This window comes from Chiloscyllium punctatum, chromosome 32 (genome assembly GCF_047496795.1).
Source record: "Chiloscyllium punctatum isolate Juve2018m chromosome 32, sChiPun1.3, whole genome shotgun sequence".
Lineage (NCBI taxonomy): Eukaryota > Metazoa > Chordata > Chondrichthyes > Orectolobiformes > Hemiscylliidae > Chiloscyllium > Chiloscyllium punctatum.
Window position 1 is genome coordinate 23,892,741 of NC_092770.1, and position 23,887 is coordinate 23,916,627.

General features: G+C 41.3%; 1 protein-coding gene across 2 annotated transcripts in view; it reads right to left on the bottom strand.

The window, feature by feature from the left end:
• The window catches only part of mon2 (MON2 homolog, regulator of endosome-to-Golgi trafficking), a 120,094-nt gene that overhangs the window by 82,863 nt on the left and 13,344 nt on the right, over nucleotides 1-23,887 (bottom strand). For both annotated transcript variants that reach the window (XM_072551912.1, XM_072551911.1), the window contains exons 2-4: nucleotides 17,772-17,835; nucleotides 16,152-16,279; nucleotides 5,424-5,555 (exon numbers count right to left, since the gene is read on the bottom strand). In XM_072551912.1, coding sequence (XP_072408013.1) covers nucleotides 5,424-5,555; nucleotides 16,152-16,279; nucleotides 17,772-17,835 — 324 coding nt within the window. The remainder of the gene's footprint in view (nucleotides 1-5,423; nucleotides 5,556-16,151; nucleotides 16,280-17,771; nucleotides 17,836-23,887) is intronic.

The following is a 23,887-nucleotide window of genomic DNA, read 5'->3' on the forward strand; positions in this document are numbered from 1 at the left end:
AGAATGCAGAAATAGGCTTTTGTGAGCAAACAGTTCAGTTGGAAAGATTCTAAAAATTACAATAATTATCTCCCAGGAAATAGCCTTTGAGAGATATTACTTCCAAATTTCTACGTATGTGGTCTTTAAGAATGATCAAAGTTTCAGCAATTGAAACAATATTTTGTCAGAAAATTCAGGGATTTATGTAGAACCTTCATTTGGAAGTTGAAAAGTTTGTGTTACTTCCTCAAAAACTAGCCAATGTTAAGGCGAGTAGGCTTACTCACAAATATAAAGGACGAATGGGAGTATTATGTTAAGGAAAAACATTAAAAAGCAACACCAAAATACTTGGAAACTACAACTGACAGCAAATAAAGACCACAAATTTTGGAGATCTGAAAAATAAATAAAGTATTAGAAAAGTGTGTCAGTATCTAAAAGAAAAAGGCAGTTATGACTCATCAGAACACCCAATGCCAGGGCATTTTAAAAAAAATATGACGACTGATTTCTTGAGCTTACAAGCTCATTTTTCATTTCTACATTTAAACAAGGCACTAGGAACATCAATTGAGAATAAAGCTATTCATAACTAACATGATTGGAAAACAGACAAGGGAAAAAACAGAAGATCAAAATCAATTCTCAACAAACCTAATTGTCCTAATAGCACAAATGAATAACGAATACCTGAACATCTCACAATGCGACTAGAAAGGCCTATAGAAATCATTCAAAACCTAGTTACAATTCTGCATAAGAACACATTACATATAAGCATTGGAATAAAATTTAAATAGTCAAGACAGTTTAAGTTTAACAAATTAGAAGGGGTGGCACGGTGGTACAGTGGTTAGCACTGCTGCCTCACAGCACCGGAGACCTGGGTTCAATTCCCGCCTCAGGCAGCTGTCTGTGTGGAGTTTGACACATTCTCCCCGTGTCTGCATGGGTTTCCTCCAGGTGCTCCGGTTTCCTCTCATAGTCCAAAGATGTGCAGGTTAGGCGAATTGGCCATGCTAAATTGCCCGTAGTGTCAGGTGAAGGGGTAAATATAGGGGAATGGGTCTGCGTGGATTGCTCTTCGGAGGGTTGGTGTGGACTTGTTGGGCCGAAGGGCCTGTTTCCACACTAAGTAATCTAATCAAGCTTAAATCCATGCATACAGAAACAATGTGTTCACATTCAAATAAAATATATAACCTTGGCTATCATTACTGTTGCAATAATATGAGGGCAAAGCTGACTTCAGATTATTCAATTCAAAAGAAATCAGGAAGACGACTTTAGATATTCTCATTTTAACTTTCATATCTTAGCTTAAATCTTGCTCCAAGATTATGGGCATGAAAGTCATCTTGTTGCAAGGGACATTTGCAAAATAAACTTGACGAGAATCAGTTGAGCTGCTAATGGGCATCACTGACTAAACAAAAACCTGCCCATAAACTGCTATATTGAGACCAATAATCATTGCAGGAAATGGAGAAGATAACATACATCTTAGATGTATCTTATTCCTTTTGACCTAGCTGTAGCTGCATTCCTCAACGCTTTGTCCAAACAAAGGCCCAAACCATCTTTAGCAGGTAGTCACTGACATTCCCTGCGTCATAAGGTCAAAAGTGTGAAGTTTACTGAACGCGGTGCGATTATTAATGCCATTGAAAACTCCTCAAATACTGAAGGAGTCCATATCCATATGTAATAAAAAGTGGAAACGTCCAGACTTAGACAGATCAGTGGTAAGTGACATTCAGACTTCAAGTGTCAGCCATAAGGAAAAATCAAATTATCTCCCTTTGACATTCAGTGGTATTACTATAACCGGTTTGCTGGCTGTGGGCTTCACTGGCTAGATCAACATTTATTGCCAGTCTCTAATCACCCTTGAAAAGGTGGTAATGACCTGCCTTCTTGAACTGCAGCAGTTCATTTGGTGTTAGTGTATCCACAATGTTGTTAGGGAGGGAGGTCCAGGATTTCCATCCAGTGACGGTGAAGTAACAATGCTGATTTTGCAAGTCAGAATGGTGACTGGCTTGTAGGCGGTGATGTTGGTGTTTCCAGGCATCTGCTGCACTTATCCTTCTAGATTATAAAGATAATGGCTTTGGAAAATGTTGTCTAAGGAGCCTTGGTTATCCTTCCACAATCAACATCTTGGGATTACCACCGACCACAAACTTAACTGGATCAGCAACATATATATTCTGGCTTCAACAGCAGGTCAGATTTTGGGAATTCTAACTCACCTCCAAACTCCCCAAAACCTGCCTGGAATACACAAATCAGGAGTGTGATGGAATACTCTTCACTTGCCTGGACGACTGCAGCTCCAACAACACACAAGATGGTTGCTTGATTTGCACTTCAACTGGTCATCCAAACACTCAGCCCTTCCAATGCCAACCTGTCAGTGGATACCATGTACAATATGCATGCAGCATATCACTAAGGCTTCTTTGTTAATGCCGAAGCTTATAACTCTACTATTAAAAGGACATATGGTAGATCGTGATAAAGTGAATCTTCCAACTTGGCATTGCCCTCTTGAATGGTCCTACCTGTCCATCTGCGCCACCCTTCTCTCTGACCTATCAATTTCACCCTCACCTTTATCTACCTATCACATTCCCAGTTACCCCTCCCCCAGCCCACCCCCACTCCCATTTATCTCACAGTCCCCTTGGCCCACAAACCTCAATCCTGATGAAGGGCTTATGGCCAAAACATCGATTCTTCTGCTCCTTGGATGCCGCCTGACCAGCTGTGCTTTTTCAGCACCACACTCTTCAACACGGGGTAGACGATGTATGGCAACACCACCACCTTCAGGTCCTCTGTAAAACCCAAACTATCCGGACTTGGAACTATTTTTCTGGAACTATCTGGATCAACGTTTGAGAAATCTCTTCCTTACAGTACTGTTGGTATACCTACACTCCACAACTGCAGTGGTTCAATGTAGCTCACCACCACCTAAAGGCAATGAGGGACGGGCAATATATGCTACTTTGCCAGCGAAGCTACACATGAGCAGGAATTTGAAGAAAAGAGGGGATTGTTAGTACAAAATGGAAGAAACTCTATGTTGCATTATATCAGAGTGCATCATGCTGACACATCGGGCTAGAAATGGGAAGCTAGTGAAGCTAGTAATGGAGATGTACAGTAATGTAACAACATCGGAGACGACCGATTGTAGAAATACACCATAGCTCCTTAAACATCGCCTTTCAAAACCACAAACATTACCGTTTGGAGGGACAAGGGCAGCAGATATATGGGAACACCATCACCTGCAAATTCCTCTCCATGTCATTCACCACCCTGACTTGGAATTATATCACACATTCCTTCACTTGTGTCAACACCCTCCCTAACACCACTGTGTGTATCCACACCAAATCAATTATAGTGATCAACAAGGCATCAGTAGTAGTATTAGGAAATAGGAAAAGTGAAGTACTTCCAAGGACTCTCCCATATCTGAGAAAATAATTTGAATTAATTTTTCCTCAGACAGGTTCTGTTGATTTTGTCACTTCACCATTATGGGTACTCTTCCCTTAAGAACCGCTCTGATGACCACACAAAGTAGCCCAACTGGGGGGAGAAAACTCTCCTCCTATTGAGGGACAGGACAGATTTGATTGTTCCTTGGTAGTTCTTTGCTTATTTCATCCAAGTGTGGGATGAGTCTTCCACATTTATTCTGTATACAATGCTCGTGACTAGATTGATTATTGAATTAGCTTTGAAATATCAACTTCACACATAAAAGTATATCTGCTATACAATATTGAACCAAGATGTTTTAAAAAAAGTTCTGATTCTACAGCAGCAATGATCTATCTATATCTCTACTGTCTGAAATGATATACAATTCTAAAGATACACATGCAAGCCACCACAGCAGGGAATTAACTGATTGATGCCAATGGCAACCAAAGGTTACAGCAAGAAACATAAACCTTTAGCTACTGCTCAGAACATTCTCATTACCAGCAAGTGACATTCTTGGGCCTTGAAAATATTTGCCTGGTTAATCAAGGTGAGGATACTTACTTTATTCAGTGCACACCATCACTGATGGATGACCTGCCAGTTCAGAAGAGCATCTAAAGCCAAAAGTGAGCATTATTGGCCCCTGCAAACATCCCTGGGGCGACACAGTGGCTCAGTGGTTAGCATTGCTGCCTCACAGCAACAGGGTCCAGGGTTCGATTCCAGCCTTGGGTGACTGTCTGTGTAGAGTTTGCACATGCTCCCTGTGTCTGCGTGGGTTTCTTCCGGGTGCTCCAGTTTCCTCCCATAATTCAAAGACGTGCAGGTCAGGTGAACTGGCCATTCTAAATTGTCCACAATACTAGGAGCATTAGTCAGAGAGAAATGGGTCTGGGTGGGTTACTCAGGGTTGGTGCGGACTGGTTGGGCTGAAGGGCCCATTTCCACACTGTAGGGAATCTAATCTAATCATCCATTCTACTTCACCACGCTGAGTCAATAACATTCCAAGTGAAGATCATGTGCATAGTTATTTTCAGTTGTGAACTGATGGGCACTGTCCTATATTTGACGTGCTTCATTCTACACTTGACACTATCATGAGACCTTGATTTCCAATCACTAGCTTCATGACACTCAAACTTAAAAGGGGTAACTGTTAAATCATTGTTGCACAGCAGCTTTGACAAGTGTTCTATCTTAAAACACAACAAGATGCCAAAAAACAGCAATATGATGTTTGAGAAACAGTGAGAAAAAAACAAGCAATACATACTTTTTAAAACCTTCAATTTCATTTCTGGAACCCAGGTGATTATTAGTAAGTGAGAAAACAATATAGTAGGATATAAGACACTGACTGACAAAAATGCACAACGTTTCCTTTTGCAAATCTCATTTCCTGGGTTGATAACTTCCTAAGTGAAGGTCACATATTGAATTATTTTCATTCGTTAACTGGGTGCAATTTAGAAGTTCCAGCTGCCACTGGCTCTGGCCAAGATAAATCATTATTGTTCATCTTCAACACTTCCCACCCTCCCCAGTTTCAATACATTGCAGATATGCATTATAGATACTGAAAATCACGGTGCCAAAATCACATATCATCTCAAAATAATATTGGATATCTTTGCAATTACATTGTCAAACTGCTCATTTCAACATAATGTTTACCTTTCTTTGCTCACCCCTCAAGGAGAAAAATAAACTCAAACAAATTAAATTACAAAGATTACAAGCTCCCAGGCTGAAGTATACTCATATGACTAATAACACACAACTGCAGTTTGATAACCAATAACCTTGAGAATTTAGCTACTGCACAATTGGGCTTCAGTACTTAATAATATTAAATATTGTTGAATAGCCAGTTTCACTTGGGAGTGTTGCTCAAGTGTGTATTGCAGTTTCCTTACATGTCTTACCTTAGCAAGGGCATCATCATGAACTACTGTGTTGGTCGTCAAAAGGACCAGAACAGTTTGAAGAAGCTTGAGTTCCTCCAGCCCATTTTCCATCAACTGCCACAGCATGTTAATTATATTTCCAGCTGCACCCTATTAAAACATATTCAAATACAATGAGTAACTTGACAAAAATAAAACTCACGAGGCCAGTAAGATACCTCAAACAGCTGTCTCGAAGAGTTTCACTTGCCAGCTCTTTTCTCACATCTCTATAAAATCTTAAGCATATTCTGTTCTGTACTTTTTGCATGCTTTCCATTAAAAATGAAACATTTAACTTAAAACAAGTCTTGACAATTGGCAAATAAAACACAATGGCCACAATTTACAACACATATGTACAAATATCTGAATTAGGAGCAGGAAGAGACCACTTGGTTCCTTCAGCTTGCTCTGCTGTTTGATGAGACCATTGCTGATCTAATTAAGGCCCTTACTTTCCTGCCTCCTCCCAGTTCTCTCTGACTGCTTGCCTATTGAGAATATAATTCAGCCTTCAAAATATTCAATTACTCTGCCTTCTACCACTAAGAATTCCACAGACTAACCACCTGCAGAGAAAACCAATTCTTCACAATGCTATCATACATTGGAGAACACATTGTTACAGAGCCTCTAGTTCCAGTTACTTTCAGAAGAGGAACTATCTCAGTACTTACTCAGGCTGAGTCCCCTCAGGATATTGTATGATTTGATAACATTACTTGTAATTCTTCTAAAATCCAGTGCATACAAACCCAACCTTCCTCATAAGTGAACCCCTTCATCCCAGGAATCAATTCAGTGAATCTTCTCTGAACTGCATCTAATACAAATACACCCCGTCCTAAATAAGGAAACCAAAACTGCACAGTGAAACTACACCAGGAGCACAAAGGCCATGTAACAACTCTCTTTTAAAAATGAATTGCTGTACTACCAGAAATCTGTAATACTAGATACAATAGACAGACTGGTCAGTCAAATAATATTGTTTGTTGATAGGTACTGAAACCATTATATTTAGCAAAAGCTACAAAACCTTGATGACATTCCTCAGTAGCACTACCAAAGATTTGTGCTCCAAAACTTCAACTGTTCCAGCACAGTGACAACACTGACACCTAATTAATAATGTGGCAAATTGCCTAGATCTGCCCTGCCAACTAAGAACATAAGTTCAATCCAGCGATTATCACTCAGTCTACTTTAAACCAAATAAAAAGTGACAAAATGGGTTGTTGACAGTGGTCAAGCTGCACTTACACAGCAATAAGCTGCAAACAGATTTTCAGCTGGATTTCCATCAGCACCAACTAGCTCCTAATATCACTTAAGCTTTGGTCAAAACACATACAAGAGGTGAAGTAAGAGTGAACTGTCCATGATATTAAGGTAGCGAGAGATCAAATGTGGCATCGAGAAGCCCCAACAAAACTGGAATCAATAAGAATCACTGGGAAAATATTCCACTAGTTGCAATTTTACTCAAAAAGAAGATGGTTCTGGTAGTTAGAGGTCAGTCATCTCAGCTCCAGGATATCTCTGCAGGAATCCCTCAAGATATTGTCTGAGGCCCAACTATCTTCAGCTGCTTCACCAATGACCTCCACTTAATCATAACATCTGAAGTGGGAATGTTCGCTGATGATTGCACAACATTTAGCATGATTCGCAACTCCTCAAATACTGAACCAGCCCAAGTTTAAATTCAATAATATCTGGACAATATCCAGACTTGGGCTGACAAGTGGCAATTAACTTTGGTGCCACACAAATATCAGGCAATGACCATTTTCAATAAGAGATAATCTATCCACTGCCCCTTGACGTTCAACAGTGTAACCATCACTGAATCTCCCACTATCAACATCGTGGGGTCACCATCGCACAAACCAAATCATCCGCCGACATTTCTGCCACCTCCAAACAGATCCCGCCACCAGGGATATATTTCCCTCCCCACCCCTTTCCACCTTCCGCAAAGACCGTTCCCTCCATGACTACCTGGTCAGGTCCACGCCCCCCCCTACAACCCACCCTCCCACTTTCCCCAGCCACCGCAGGAACTGTAAAACCTGCGCCCACACCTCCTCCCTCACCTCTATCCAAGCCCCTAAAGGAGACTTCCACATCCATCAAAGTTTTACCTGCACATCCACTAATATCATTTATTGTATCCGTTGCTCCCGATGCGGTCTCCTCTACATCGGGGAGACTAGGCGCCTCCTAGCAGAGCACTTTAGGGAACATCTCCGGGACACCTGCACCAATCAACCACACCATCCCATGGCTCAACATTTCAACTCCCCCTCCCACTCTGCTGAGGACATGGAGGTCCTGGGCCTCCTCCACTGCCGCTCCCTCACCACCAGATGACTGGAGGAAGAGGGAGCCTCATCTTCCGCCTCGGAACACTTCAACCCCAGGGCATCAATGTGGACTTCAACAGTTTCCTCATTTCTCCTTCCCCCACCTCACCCTAGTTCCAAACTTCCAGCTCAGCACTGTCCCCATGACTTGTCCGGACTTGTCCTACCTGCCTATCTCCTTTTCCACCTATCCACTCCACCCTCTCTTCCCTGACCTATCACCTTCATCCCCACCCCCACTCACCTATTGTACCCTATGATACTTTCTCCCCACCCCCACCCTCCTCTAGCTTATCTCTCCACGCTTCAGACTCACTGCCTTTATTCCTGATGAAGGGCTTTTGCCCGAAACGTTGATTTCGCTGCTCCTTGGATGCTGCCTGAACTGCTGTGCTCTTCCAACACCACTAATCCAGAATCACGGGGTCACCAGTGACTCCACTGGACTTCCCCTTTGAACACAGTGGTTACTAGAGCAAGTCAAAGGATAGGAATACTAACACGAGTACTCTCTGCTTGACTCCCAAAGCTCCATCACCTACAAGTCACAATTCAGTATTGGGATGGAACACTCCTCTCTTATCTGGATAGGTGCTGCTCCAACTACACTCAAGTAGCTTGACACCATTCAGGACAAAGCAGCCCTCTTGATTGGCATCACATTCACAAGCATCCACTTCCTTCACCACTGACACTCAGTAGCAGCAGTGTATACTATCGACAAGATGCACTGCAGAAATTCACTAAAGATCCTCAGAAAGCACTTTTCAAACCCACAACTACTTCTATCAAGAACAACAAAGGCAGCAGAAACATGGACACACTACACTTGCAAGATCTCCTCTAAGCCACTCACTGTTCTGACTTGGAAATATAAATTGTCATTCCTTCACCATCACTAGGAAAACATTCTGGCATTTTCTCCCTAATGGTATTGTGGGTCAACCAGAGCAGGTGAACTGCAGCAGTTCAAGAAAGAAGCTTACTGTTGGCTTCTCAAGGAGGCAACTAGGGATAGGCACTACATGTTTGCCAGCCAGCGAGGCCCACATAAGAAAAAAGAATTGCAGTGTTCAGAACCATCCTAGACATCTCAAGACACTAAAGCGGTCAGTGCTAGTGTGCAATAAGAACTGGATAACATTTGGATCTGATATTGGATTAGATTAGATTCCCTACAGTGTGGAAACAGGCCCTTCGGCCCAACAAGTCCACACCGACCCTCTGAAGAGTAACTCACCCAGACCCATTTCCCTATGACTAATGCAACTAACACTATGGGTAATTTAGTATGGCCAATTCACTTAACTTGCACATCGTTGGACTGGGGAAGAAACCAGAGCACCTGGAGTAAACCCACTCAGGGACGGGGAGAATGCGCAAACTCCACACAGACAGTTGCCCAAGGCTGGAATCGAACCCAGGTCCCTGACGCTGTGAGGCAGCAATGCTAACCACTGAGCCACCATGCCGCCCCAGAGACCTGAGTCCACAACAACACTCCAAAGAACGTCCCACCCAAACCCAGCTTCCTGCACCCCGCCCCATCATCCCTTCCTCTTCCCCCTCCCCCATGGCTAACCCACCTAGCCCGCACACTCCTGGACACTATGGGGCAATTTGCCACAGCCAATCTGCCTAACCGGCACATCTTTGGGCTGTGGGAGAAAACATGCAAACTGCACAGTGACAGCTGAAGCTGGAATCGAACCTGGGTCCCTGGCGCTGTGACGCAGCAGTGCTAACCATTGAGCTACAGCACCGTTTATTATGACAGCAGGAATTAACATTTACATTCCAGAAGTGCTAGGCAATGACAATCCCCAACAAGGCAGATAGGCGAAAGTGAGTACTGCAGATGCTGGAGATCAAAGTCAAGATTACTGTGGAGCTGGAAAAGCACAGCAGGTCAGGCAGGAAAATCAATCCAAGATTGGGGTGCGGGGTTCCCGGACTATGAGCTAGACTTGTCTAGCTATCACCATTGTTAACAGTTAACCCGAGATTGCAACTTTTTAAAAAAAAGGGCTTTGTGATTTACACATGAAAGAAGTGAAACTATCACTGTATTCTAACAGATGAAAGGCTTAACAGACAATCAATTTTTCAATGTATAATTTCAGGTACATCACACTGCAAATTTTTGCTATAAATTCTGTGTTACGATCGAGCCCTCCACAATCACCTGATGAAGCAGTGTCGCTCCGAAAGCTAGTGTGCTTCCAATTAAACCTGTTGGACTATAACCTGGTGTTGTGTGATTTTTAGCTCTAAACATTGGTAGTGACCGTTTAATGACAACCGCAACTGCTAATGATTTAATTAATAGTTTTGATCACCTGCTAACCACTGCACTGGTACCTATGGACTAACAAATCTCTGCATATCATTTGATGCACAGAATTGTAAATGTACCTTGAGATGAATATCTAATTTTTAGATCTGAAATCAAATAGTCACCTGATTGTGTCAGGATACTGACGTTCCTATTACTTCATTGCAAAGCAACTAAACCAAAGAATCAGCCCTCAGAGTGATGAGCGATGTCCTTGCAGTCGGTGTCATTGTGAAGGAGCCTGGGAATTCTGGCCTCACAGCTGGTGTCATGGTGAAGCAGTCCGGGAAGAGTATCCTCGCAGTCGATGTCATGGTGAAGCAGTCTGGGAAGAGTATCCGCGCAGTCGATGTCATAGTGAAGCAGTCTGGGAAGAGTATCCTCGCAGTCGATGTCATGGTGAAGCAGTCTGGGAAGAGTATCCTCACAGTCGATGTCATGGTGATGCAGTTTGGGAAAGTGCAGATGATGTGTCCAGGATCACCAGAATCAGGAGGAATAGTGCCAGCAACAAAAGTGATGTCACACAGAAGCTGTCATCTGATTGGCTGGTAAGGGACCTCCATCAGGGACTAGCCTTATATCATACTACATTCTGAAAGGAGTGTCGTATTTTAGGGATCCTCCGAGAATAACATTTTTGAACAATAAATAAAATCTTATTAATGATATTAGAAATGGCCATGTAGGCAATGTATTGTTCTTGCATGATGTGGGAGCTGGTGGATCCCACTACAAGACATAGTGAGCACATCTGCAGTTTGAAGAACATCAGCTCAAAGCTCATGAGCTGCAACCTAACCTTCAGACAAGATGGCACATCTAGGAGGGGGAAGAGTTACCTTAACACTGTTCTAGGCAGTAATATAATGAGGTTTAAGTATTCCAAATGTGGTCACTGGTCAGGGACAGGAGGATGTGACAACAAAGGATCCTGAATGTAGCATTGAAGGAGACTAAGCTCTTGACCTTATCCAACAGGAATGAAGTATTTGCTTCTTACATGGATGTGGCAAGAGTCTGCAGAAAGGATGGTCAAACTGATCCCTGCACAGTGGAAACCATTCAAGCTGGGACAGCACAAAGAAAAGTGATAGTGCTAGGGCATTCTACAATTACAGGGAGAGATAGCAGCATCCTTTGTTAGCAAGACTGAGTGTACCGCAAGAGTGATGCCTAACTGCTGCCAAGGTGAGGAATATCTTGAGTCAGCTTGAAAGGATATTGGAGAGGAAGGAAGATCCAGCTCCAACAACACAGGCAAGAGTAAGCAAGAGGTTCTGTTTGGGGAATATCAGGAATTAGCGACAAATATAAAAAAAAGGACCTTGAAGGCTGTAATGTCTGGATTACCTGAGCCACGAACAGATTAGCAAAGATATAACAAATTTAAGGAAGTAAACATGTAGCCAAAAGAGTGGTAGGGGAAAGAGAGATTCCGTTTCATGTGACACTGGCATTAGTATTCGAAAAGGAGTGAACTGTACAATTGTGGCAGCCCCACATGAACTGAACTGGAATTAGGATCCTAGCAGAAAGGACTTCAAACTAGTGATCACAAGGACTTCAAACTAGTGAAAATAGGGAGGGCTTAATGGAGGTAATTGAAGCTTCTCAAACAAGAACTAGGACAGAGAATATGGAAAGGGCCAAGAATCTAACCAGACACAGCAGACAGGGGAACAACGGTGTCACGGAGGGTGGCCAATGCAGGACTGAGGTTGTTGTGCCTAAATGTGCACAGTATATGAAAGAAGATAAATGAGCTTGTAGCGCAGATTGAAATTGGTGGATATGATGTTGTGGACATCACAGTGATGTGGTTGCAAGGGGATCAGGACTGAGAACTAAAAAAACCCAACAATGGGCAGATGGGGAGAGGGGATCGAATGGCATTGCTGGTAAGAAATTAAATCAATAGCAAGAAATGATATCGGGTTGGAAGATATAAAGTTTATGTGGGTAGAGCTGAATAACAGCAAGGAACAATGAGACAATGATGGGAGTTATGCACAGTGACCCGAGCAGTAGTCAGAACAAGGGGCAGAGTGTAAATGAGGGGATATAAAAGGCGTGAAAGAAAGGCACAATTTTAATAAGCATAGGGGACTGCAATATGCAGTTGGACTGGAAAAGGCGGCTGGGATCCCAAGGAAATCAATTCATGGAATGTCTATCAGATGATTTTTTGGAGCAGTTTGTAGCAGAACCCATGAAGGTACAAGCAATTCTGGATTTGGTGATGTGTAATAACACAGAGGATTTTAAGGTGAAGGTTCCCCTAGGGGGTAGTGTCTATAACATGATAGGATTCAGCCTGCAGTTCAAGGGAGAGAAGCTGGAATTAGATGTAATGCTATTATACTTGAGTAAAGATGAAGCAAAGATATGAGGGAGGAGCTCAGTGGGGTTGCCTGGAAGGAGAACCTATCAGGGAAGATGGTGGAGCAGCAATGGCAGGAGTTTCTTTGGGTAATGTGAGGGCTACAGAAGAAATTCATCCCAAGGAAGAAGCATATGAAGGGGAAAATAAGGCAATCATATCTGATGAGGGAGGTCAGGAGAAGCAAAAGAAAAAGTTTGGTAAAGATTAGTGGAAAGCTAGAGGATTGGGAAATCTTTAAAAGCAAGCACAGACGACAACTAAAAATGAAATAATGAAGGAGATGAAGAAATATCAGAAGCTAGCTGGCAATATGAAAGAAGATTGGAAGAGAGTTTTTAAATATCTAAAAGGCAAGAGTGGAGATTGGGTTGCCAAGAAATGAGGACAGAGTAGTAATGGGAAACAAAGAAATAGCAGAGGAATGGAACGGGTATTTTGCATTAGTCTTCATGCCTGATACATATAAGAACTTCAGGACAGTCAGGAGGCAGAGGTGAGTGTAGTGGCCACTACTAAGGAGAAGGTGCTGGGGAAGCTGAAAGGTCTGAGGATGTATAAATCATCCAGGCCAGATAGACTACACCCCAGGGTTCTGAAGGAGACAGCTGAAGAGATTGTGGAGCCATTGGTGGTGATCTTTCAGGAATCACTGGATTCAGGGAGGTCCTGGAGGATTGAAAAATGGCTAACATTCCACCCTTGTTCAATGGGAGGGAGGGAGGGAGGGAGGCAGAAGATAGGAAATTATAGGCCAGTTAACCTGATCTGTTGTTGTTAAGATTTTAGAATCCATATTTTGTATGAGATTGTGAAGCAGTTGGAAATGCATGAAAAAATAGGACTCAATCAGCACGGCTTCATCAAGGGGAGGCCATGCTTGACAAATCTGTTGGCATTCTTCAAGAAAGTAATAAGCAAGCATGACAAACGACAGCCTGTGAATGTGATCTATTTGGATTTCAAAAGGCCTTTGACAAGGTGCTGCACAAGAGCCTGCTAAATAAGAGGTAAAAACAATGACTGCAGATGCTGGAAACCAGATTTTGGATTAGTGGTGCTGGAAGAGCACGGCAGTTCAGGCAGCATCCAAGTAGCTTCGAAATCGACGTTTCGGGCAAAAGCCCTTCATCAGGAGTCCATAGTGTTGGAGCAAGGTACTGGCATGAATAGAGGATCAACTGATTGACCGAGGCAGAAGGTGGGGTTAAAAGGGATCTTTTTTAGCAGAGACCTGCAGGGGTCAGTGTTGGGAACACAACCATTTACATTATACATTAATTTTCTTGTTGAAGGAACTGAGAACATTATCGCTAAGTTTGCAGATGACAAAGATAAGTGGAGGGACAGGTAGTATTAAGGAACTGGGGAGGCTGCAGAAGAACTTGGACTAGCTAGGACAGTGGGCAAGGATGCAGCAGATAGAATATAATGGGGTAAAGCGTGAATAATGCACTTTGGTTGGAGAAGAGAGATGTGACTATTTTCTAAATAGGGAAAGGCTTTGGAAATCTGTTGCACAAAGGGTTTGAGTTCGAGTTCATGATTATCTTAAGGTTAACATGAAGTTCAATTGGCAGAGGAGGAAGTTTTCAGCTGAAGTGTGGTGAATCTATGAAACTCATTGATGCATAAGGCTGTTGAGGCCAAGTCACTGGTGTTTTTATGACAGAGATAAATAAGTTCTTGATTAGTAAGGTAATAAAGGGTTACAGGAAAAAGGCAAGAGAATGGGGTTGAGAAACATATCAGCCATCATCAAACAGTAGACAAGACCTAGTAGGCCAAATGACCTAATTCGGCTCCTCTATCTTATGATCCTATTGAAAGCAAATTCCACCTTCTTCACCCAACAGCCATATATACTGGAACAGAACATTGCTCAGAACAATGGAATGCAATCATTTCTGTGATTCTTTTAATTGACTTTTTCCTCACATAAACCCGTTCAGGCCCAAACATCAATAATTAAAAGATTAAAAATTAAAATTCAGTCAATTGAATTATTGTAAATTTCTCATCACTAAAGTTTTAAGGTCCTGTCTGCAGGTCAGCATGACACACCCTCAGTAATGCACTGAAGAACCTGCGTTGATTTTTGTGCTCAAGTTCTGGAGCAGGAATTGAATCTGGATCCTTGTGACTCAGAGGAACGTGCTACCAATTAAACCACAGCTGGCCGAGCATCCACTTAGGTAGATTAGGAAATGTAAAGATCTGGTAACAAGCTAACTTGAAGTAGGATGGGGAGCAAGTTCACATGGAGCATAAACACTAGCAAGTTTTGAGAAGATATGTAGCTCGGGTTAAGGTCCTGGATGTAGGTTTGCTCGCTGAGCTGGAAGGATCATTTTCAGGTGTTTCGTCACCAAACTAGGTAACATCTTCAGTGAGCCTCCAAATGAAGTACTGGTGGTGTAGCCCGCTTTCTATTTATATGTTTGCGTTTCCTAGGGTTACAGAAAGCGGGCAACACCACCAATGCTTCATTCAGTGGCTCACTGAAGATGTTACCTAGTCTGGTGACGAATCTTCCAGCTCAGCGAGCAAAGCTACATCCATAAACACTAGAATTGGCCTTTTGGACTAAATGGTGTATTTCTAGCTTAGGTATTTTATAGCAAGCACTGTTGCTCAACCTTTTTGCTCAGAAGGAACTTCTAGGACCTGCTGCTTATGATCATGCACATACTTTTAGTAATGTAATTACTTTCTGGTGATTACCTCCCTTGGGAAGTGAGCTGGGAAGGAATAAAGAAATGTACAGAAAGATCTTTTCGGGTTGAATTTATATAATTGCCGATAGAATATCAGAACCGGTAACTCTGTTAAGCCAGAAGCTAGACCAATAGCACCTGTGACCTGCATGGGTGGCAGCTTCAGCTAACTTAAACCCAACTTTTAAATCGCAGACACTTTGTTGAATGAACACAGTGTGGCGTTCATATCGGGTGACTTGAAACAACTGACATGAAAAATTAAACAGCTGTTATCTCTACAAGTCAGAAACCAAGAGATGACCTGACAGAGATCTTAATTATGAAAAGAGGTGATGGGATAGACATGAAAAAACATGTTTTCACTAATCTAGTGCTCAAAATTATTTCAAATTAATTACTAATAAATCTAATGAAAACTTCAACAGAAACCTCTTTATTCAGAGTGTTAAGAATGTGGAATTTTAATACCAGATGGAGTGTTTGAGGCATAGTACAGATGCATTTGAAAGGAAAGCTGATAAATATATAAGAGAAAAAGGAATGGAAAGCAATGCTGATATGGTGAGATGAAAAAAGGTGGGAGGAGGATAATCGGGAGCATAAAACAGACCTTTTGGGCTGACTTCCCCATACCTATGCTGTATACTCTATGTAATTTGTCAATTTGGATTCCAATCCAAGTTGAGACATTACACACAATGTACAACATAGGTATGGCCAGTTCAGCCCAAAAGGTCAATGCTTTAGATTTCTGATCAGCTAACCAAAGGGAAGGTCAGTACCTCTCACTGCATGCTACATAAAGAGGTGCCTGAAAAATTACAAAACTGCCTCTAGCCACTAAATGCACCAATGAACCAATAATATCCATTGTCAGATCAAATGATTTCTGCATACCTCAGAAACCACTTCATGCGACATGAGCCTCTGAATTGCTGACAAGCATAATTGAGCAATCTTGGGTTCCTTGGTTCCACATCCCATTAGCAACGGCTGGACAACTTCAGAGCTGTTTTCTTTCAAGGCTAGTAAAAGAATCAAAGGAAGAGTGTCATTTAAGAGATTGTAGTTATGAAGCATTTAAAAAGATCTAATTTAGACAGCCTATGCAGATTAGACTCTGCATCAAATGTGTGACAATGTAAACTTCACAACTTCCATGGATTGAAAGAATTTTTTTCTGGAATAAATTGTTTCCTGAGATGAAAGGGACAAGGAGAAAATGTTACAAAGGAATTAAATGTAACATGCTAATTAACCATCTCTGGGAAAGAGGAGTCAAAGTAATATAAACAAGCTGTTTCCTGGAAGACAGAAGGTAACACTGCTTGATAATCTGCTGCCTCATGACAACTGGACAATTAAGACTGCCTGCAGAAGGAATGTCCTGAATTTAAGGAGTTAATTGTAGGACAGGCCGTTTAAAATAGACAGCTAACACCAATTGTAACAAGGAACAGGGAAGTTATTGTTGATAAGAATGCAAGGTTTTGTTTCCGAACCCAACACTAGAACAAATCAAAAGTAGAACTTTGAAGAATAACAGTACACAAGGATTGAACACTTCCAGGGTTAGATAATGTTGGTTGGAATAGTAACCAAATCCCACCATTAATCAGGTAATAGCCAGGTTGGATTCAGAGACTTAACTTGCTTATTTGAGGGATTTTATTTTGGCTGCTACATGCAATAAAGTTTAAATTATTGCTTCAGTTGTCTTTGTCTGTGAGATTTCTTTTAATGTGAATCCGAATTAAAGGTAATTTGTGGTGATTTACCCATGACAAATGTTTACATGTACTTAGATATACTTCAATGGAAACCCTTAAAATAAGCAGGAACATATTTTCTTTATGGCTTCCCAGAAATTTAATTAAGCATATACTGTACTGATATATTTATATGTTGAATGCTCAGGAGCTAAGGTTTGTGCATTTCTGCTTCAATATGTCCATATATAGTCCTCTCTGATATCCCATTTCTATTAATAAGAATCAAGTTCATACAATTTATTTGTTGAAAATACAGTGCAGATCAGGTAATGAGTGAACAAATGTGCAGGTTCATGACTTGTTCATAAGCAGTTACGTGTATTTTAAAGCTCACAAACATGTGCAAGACTGGCAAATATTCAGTTGCTAAAATCACACAACTTTATTCGGATTATCCTTCATTAGGCTGATGGAAAGACAGGACATTATTCCAGGCAAGCAATGGAAAGAGACCTTGGTTAACTTTGTGCAGGCCTTTTGATTATATTTGTTACTTTACAACATGCTCCCAAGTGTGCTGTTGGAACCAACCCTGCAAAGTCAAAGAGATATTTGACTGTCCCAGGTTGGATAAATTAGCCATTCCCTGTGGTGGGGAAGTGGGCAAATTAGGATATTCTAATGACCTCTGTGCCCTGAGCTGCAAAAAGGAAAAATTAGCCACAGATATTATAGGCAGCCACGGCTATATTATTTTAGTAATAATGCTTTGCTAAAGGCTAGATTTATGAAAATTCACACTTACCAGCTAAAATATCTGTGTTTCGAGCAGCAATCGTTTTAACTTTCACAATTCCTGATTCAGCAGCCTAGTAAAATCAAACAAATATTAGAATAGGAAGCTATTAGTGAAATAATTTCAGATGACATGTGTGTACAATACTGTAATATATACTGTAACAGTTTTGAACATTATCTTGACTATCAAGGGCTTTAGTGGTACTTAACAGCCCTGACATTTCAGGGGTTTGGAAGATCAATGTTGGTGTGGAGAGGGGAGGAGATCCTGGCTCCTTCAAGGTTCCAACCAACTGAAAAAAATCAAAGTACTTTAAAGAGAAGAACTATTTACATACCACCAAAAATGGGCATGCTGATGTAAAGCAAATTAGTGGGTTTTTTGACAAATGCCCTTAATGTTTTATATCATGGATATCTGTCAATCCTTAATACCAAGGATTGCACAGTACCACACAATTAGAGAAGAGGTCTTCATCTTTTCTTTACCGTGGCCTATCAGTAAATAAAATTGCTGTCTTTTTCAGGCGAGACATTTAAAAACATCCTATTGCACTATTTCAAAGAATAGGAGGGAGGTTCACTCTGGTTTTCTTGCCAATATTTATCCCCTTAACCAATATAATTTAAAACAAAGTAGCTAGTCATTATCACATTACTATCAGTAGGATTTGGCTGCATGCAAATTGGCTGACATGTTTCTTACAATGTTTACTAAATGCAAAACATTTTTCACAGGCTGTGAAGCACTTCTGGACATCCTGTGATTGTGGAAAAAGGATAATCATACATAGCATGTTTCTAATTTCAAACAAATGTTGTTAAGTACAGATTTGTGATCATTTAAAGATTATAGCACCGTTCAATAATAGGTTTTCTATTGTTTATTTCTTCATGGCAGTGGGTGTTGCTGGCAAGGTCAGCTTTTATTGCCTATCTCTAACTGCCCCTGAGCTAAGTGGCTTGCTCATTCATCATTAGACAGGGCTGATCCCCATTTGCTGGTCCTGGTAGAATAGGACATACACTGGCCCATGAAGTTATGGATTATGTTGAATGCAATTCTGCTGTTGCTGATAGATCATAGTGTTTCGCAGGTGCATAGTGTTAGTTATTGGATCAGTTAAAAATCTCTCTGATTCAGCACAGCAGGATGGAGGGTATCCTCAGTAAGACAGATCTTCATCTCCACCATGGTGATGGTATAGTGTGAAGTGGTCACTCATGGACCAAGACTGTCATGGACAGATGCACTTATGGTAGGCAGAATAAATACATTTTTCCTCTTGTCAGTTCCCTCACTGCTAGAGGCCCAGTCTAACAAGATTTTCCTTTTGGACTCAATCAGCTTGATCAGTAGTGCTACTGAGCATTGGTGATGGGCATTAAGGCGTATTCTGTGCCCTTGACATCATCAGTGCTTCCTCTGAATGGTATTCAATAATTGATTCATCAGCAGAGGGGAAGGCACTGTGTGTTAATCAGTGGGAGATTTCCTTGCGCTATGTTGGATCTGATGTCAGGAGACTTTGAGAGGACTGGAGTCAATGTTGAGGACTCCCTTCAAACTGTATACCACTGTGCTACGTCATCAGATGATGATGCAGTTAGTAAAGGGGACTTTTCAGGATATGTGCTGTTATTTCTGATATCTTGGCCAATATCAGGTGGTACATCCTGTTTTATTCTTTACCTAACTTTATAGTAGCTGGATACAAATGAGGCGCTCAGTAGATTTCAAAGTGCCTTTTAAGTGTCAGATATAGGCTTGATTAGATGAACATGGTAGACTTTTCTTTAACGAAGGACATCAGTGAACTAGATAGATTTTACATCAACAGAGTGTTTTCATGATAGTCTTCAATTACAGTTTTACGAATTAAATTCAGACTCCACAAATGCTGTGGTGGAATTTGAATCCACAACGCCAAAGTATTAGCTTGAGTTATGAGTCCAGTACAAAGTACCACAATGCTGCCACTTCCTTAAATCTGTTTTATTTGTTAAAGGAATCTAGTGGCTTTAGATCACAATTATTTTCTATTCCGGTATCTTTTGTTAGCGAGTTTTGAGAAGATTTGTAGCTCAGGTTGAGATTTTGGATGTAGGTTTGCTCGTTTAGCTGCAAGGTTCATTTCCAGACGTTTTGTTACCCTACTAGGTAACATCTTCAGTGGGTCTCAGGCGAAGCAATGCTGAAAATTCCTGCTTTCTATTTACATGTTTGGGTTTCTTTGGGTTGGTGATATCATCAGAGGAAATGACGTTATTCCCTGTGAAGTCACTTCCTGTTCCTTTTCTCAGGGGGTGGTAGATGGGGTCTAACTCGGTGTGTTTGTTGAAATGCCATGCTTCTAGGAAATCTCGTGCGTGTCTTCTTTGGTTTGTCCTAGGATGGATGTGTTGTCCCAGTTGAAGTGGTGTTCTTCCTCATCTGTATGTGAGGATAGTGAGAGAGGGTCATGTCTTTTTGTGGCTAGCTGGTGTTCATGTATTCTGGTGGCTAGTTTTCTGCCTGTTTGTCACAGTCCTTGCACGGTATTTTGTTAACGACATTAGTTTTGCTCGTTGTCTGCATAGGGTCTTTCAAGTTCATTAGCTGCTGTTTTAGTGTGTTGGTGAGTTTGTGTGCTACCATGATGCCAAGAGGTCTGAGTAGTCTGGCAGTCATTTCCGAAATGTCTTTGATGTAGGGGAGAGTGGCTAGGGTTTCTGGACATGTTGTGTCTGCTTGTTTGGGTTTATTGCTGAGAATTCAGCAGACTGTGTTCATTGGGTACCCATTCTTTTTGAATGCACGGTATAGATGATTGTTCTCTGCTCTGCGCAGTTCCTCTGTGCTGCAGTGTGTGTTGGCTCGTTGAAATAATCTTCTAATGCAGTTTCGTTTGTGGGTGTTGGGATGATTGCTTCTGTAGTTCAATATTTGGTCCGTATGTGTTGTTTTCCTGTAGACGCTGGTTTGAAGTTCCCCATTGGCTGTTTGCTCTACTGTGACATCTAGGAATGGGTGTTATTGAGACTGTAGGGGGTGTTCATCCCACTGTCCTAGTCAATACTTATCCCACACGCAAGATCACAAAAACATATGGTCAATTGTCTCACTGCTCTTTGAGAGAGAGAGAGAGAGAGAGAGAGAGAAGAGAGAGCGAGAGAAAAAAAATTCAGAATGGATAAAGTTTCCTTTAAATAAACTTCTGAATCATAGAATGTAACCACTGATCAACTTATTCTTTGTACCATCATCAACAATCAAGTTAAGTAGTCATGATCTAGAATGTTAAAAATCAAACTATAACCTGGTGTGATGTGATTAATAACTTTGTCCACCCAGTCCAACATTGGCTCCTCGACATCATGATTTAGAATGGCAGAGCAGACTGGGGTGCCTGCTCCTGCTCCCTGTTCCTAGGCAAAGGGAAAGTCCAAACTGATTGCATTTTATTCTGTGACAAATTCCTGAGTTCCACAAGTTCTTTAAAATGAGTCAATTGGAGAAAGATACTAGGCACTCCCCTCCACCCATCATTGCAATTTTTAGCATCAGAACCAGCAGCTGATGGGAATCTCATTTTCTAATTTCTAAAACAAACATGCAAATGAAGAACAAAGACGCTGTGAATGTGAGCATAGTTAACAGACTGTAGTAGATTTAAAATAAAACACATTTTTGTGAAGGGGTAGGATTACAACAGCCGGTTTGTATACTATACACACTAACATTCTGCTCTAACAAACCTTGCACTTTTAAAGTAACCCATTGGAAATTGTATGTGATAAAGGCGCATATAAATTCAGAACTTCCATTATAATAGGTCAGCAGGTCAAACACGAGCAATTTTTACTCTCTTGAAGTGACTGAGGCATTCAAAAACAATTTTGACTTGTGCTCAACACACGCTTGTGAGCCAAATGAGATTTTGTTTCAGTTCAAGCCCTATGACCTTCCAATATGCAATAACAGTAGCTCTCCAATGACCGCACTGGAAGAATAATACACCCTGAATTCTGCATGCACAAATTGCCAAATACAGTGTTTTTCATGACAGATTAACTGTACTTTATCCAAAATAGACCATACAGCACATTCCAACCTTAAAGACTGCTTACTCTGCACAAACTTGCACCACTTCACTTCCACTTTCCAATCTGGTGCCGAAACTCTTCATTCACATCGAAATCAAAATAACAGATTTCGAGCACAGATCAGCCACTCAGTCCACTGAATCTACACCACCAATCAACAAGATCATGGCTGAACTGATAACTTTCAACTCCAGTTTCCAGCCTTTATTCCAAACTCTTGATTCTCTTTCAGATCAAAAATCTCTCAGTTTTGAGCATAAGAACATTAGGACTTGAAGCAAGAGTAGCCAATTCAGCCCCTTGAGCCTGCTGTACCATTTGATCTGATCATGTCTAATCTCATCTCAGCTTCAACTCCACTTTCCTGCTCACTCTTCATAACAATTCAACCCATAACTAATAAAAAATTGTCTATCGTCCCCTTAAATTTCTCAATGCTCCAGCATCCATTGCAATCGGGTAGTGAATTCCATAGATTTACAATCCAGGTGAAGTAATTTCTCATTTCTGTTTTAAATCTGCTACTCCTTATCCAAAAACTATGACCTCTTCTTCTCGATTGTTTCACAAGGGAGAATCTGCTCTACGTTTACTTTGTCAATCCCCTTTAACATGGCATAAACTGCGTAGGCAAAAGTGAGGACTGCATATACTGGAAATCAGAGCCTAGATTGGAGTGGTGCTGGAAAAGCACAGCTGGTCAGGCAGCATCCAAGGATCAGGAAAATCGACGTTTCGGGCAAAAGCTTTTGCCTGAAATGTCAATTTTCCTTCTTCTCGATGCTGCCTGACCTACTGTGCTTTGCCAGCACCATTCTAATATACTGCAAATAGATCGCTTCAAATTTTCTGAACTCCAGACAGTATATGCCTTAATTGCTCAATCTCCCTTCATCAGAGAAACTCCTTTGAACTTTTTATAGAATCATACAGCATAGAAACACCCTTCAGTCCAACCAGTCCACACTAACCATGATCCCAAACTAAACTAGTCTCATCTGCTCGCACTTAGTTAATATCTCTCCAAACCGTTCCTGTTCATGAATTTATCCAAACGTCTTTTAAATGTTGTAACTGTACCTGCATCCTTCACTTTCTCTGACAGACACTAATCACTCTGTGTTAAAATGTTGCCCCTCATGTCCTTTCTAAATTGTTCTCCTCTCACCTTAAAAATATACCCTGTGCTTCTGAACTCCCCCACCCTGGGGTAAAGACCCTTGTGATTCACCATACCTACATCCCTCATGATTTGATAAATCTCAGTAAGGTCACCCCACAAACTCCTATGCTCCAGGGAAAAATATCCGAGCCTTTCCAGTCTATTTTGATACCTCAACCCTGCCGTTCCCAGCAAATCCTAGTAAATCTTTTCTGAACCCTCACCAGATTAATAATATTCTTGCTATAACACGGTGATCAGAACTGCACACATTACTCCAGAAGATGCCTCACCAACATCTCGTCCAACCTCAACATAACGTCCCAACCCCAATAGTCAAAAGTCTGAGCAATGAAGGCAAGTGTGCTGAACACCTTATTAACCACCCTGATCTACCTGTGATGCAAATGTCAAAGAATTATGTCTTGAGCCTCTAGGTCTCTGTTCTACAGCACGAGTCAGAGACCCATCATTAATTAGCAAAGTCCTGTCCTTGTTTGTAATATTAAAATGCAATACATTGCATTTATCCAAATTAAACTCCATCTGCCACTCTTCAGCCCATTGATCCAATTGATCAAGATCTCTTTGCATTCTTGGATCTTCTTCACTATCCACGATACCACCAATTTTGGTGTCACCCATAAAATTACTAACCATGTCTCCTAAATTCTCATCCAAATCACCGTTACAGATGACAAGCAAAAGTGGACACATTACCAATTCTTGTGGAACATCACTGGTCAGAGGCCTCCAATCTGAAAAACAACCCTCCACCGTCTCCTACCATAAAGCCAATTTTGTATCCAATTGACACCTTGAATCCCATGTCATCTAACTTTACGAATTAGTCTACCATGTGGAACTTTGGCTTT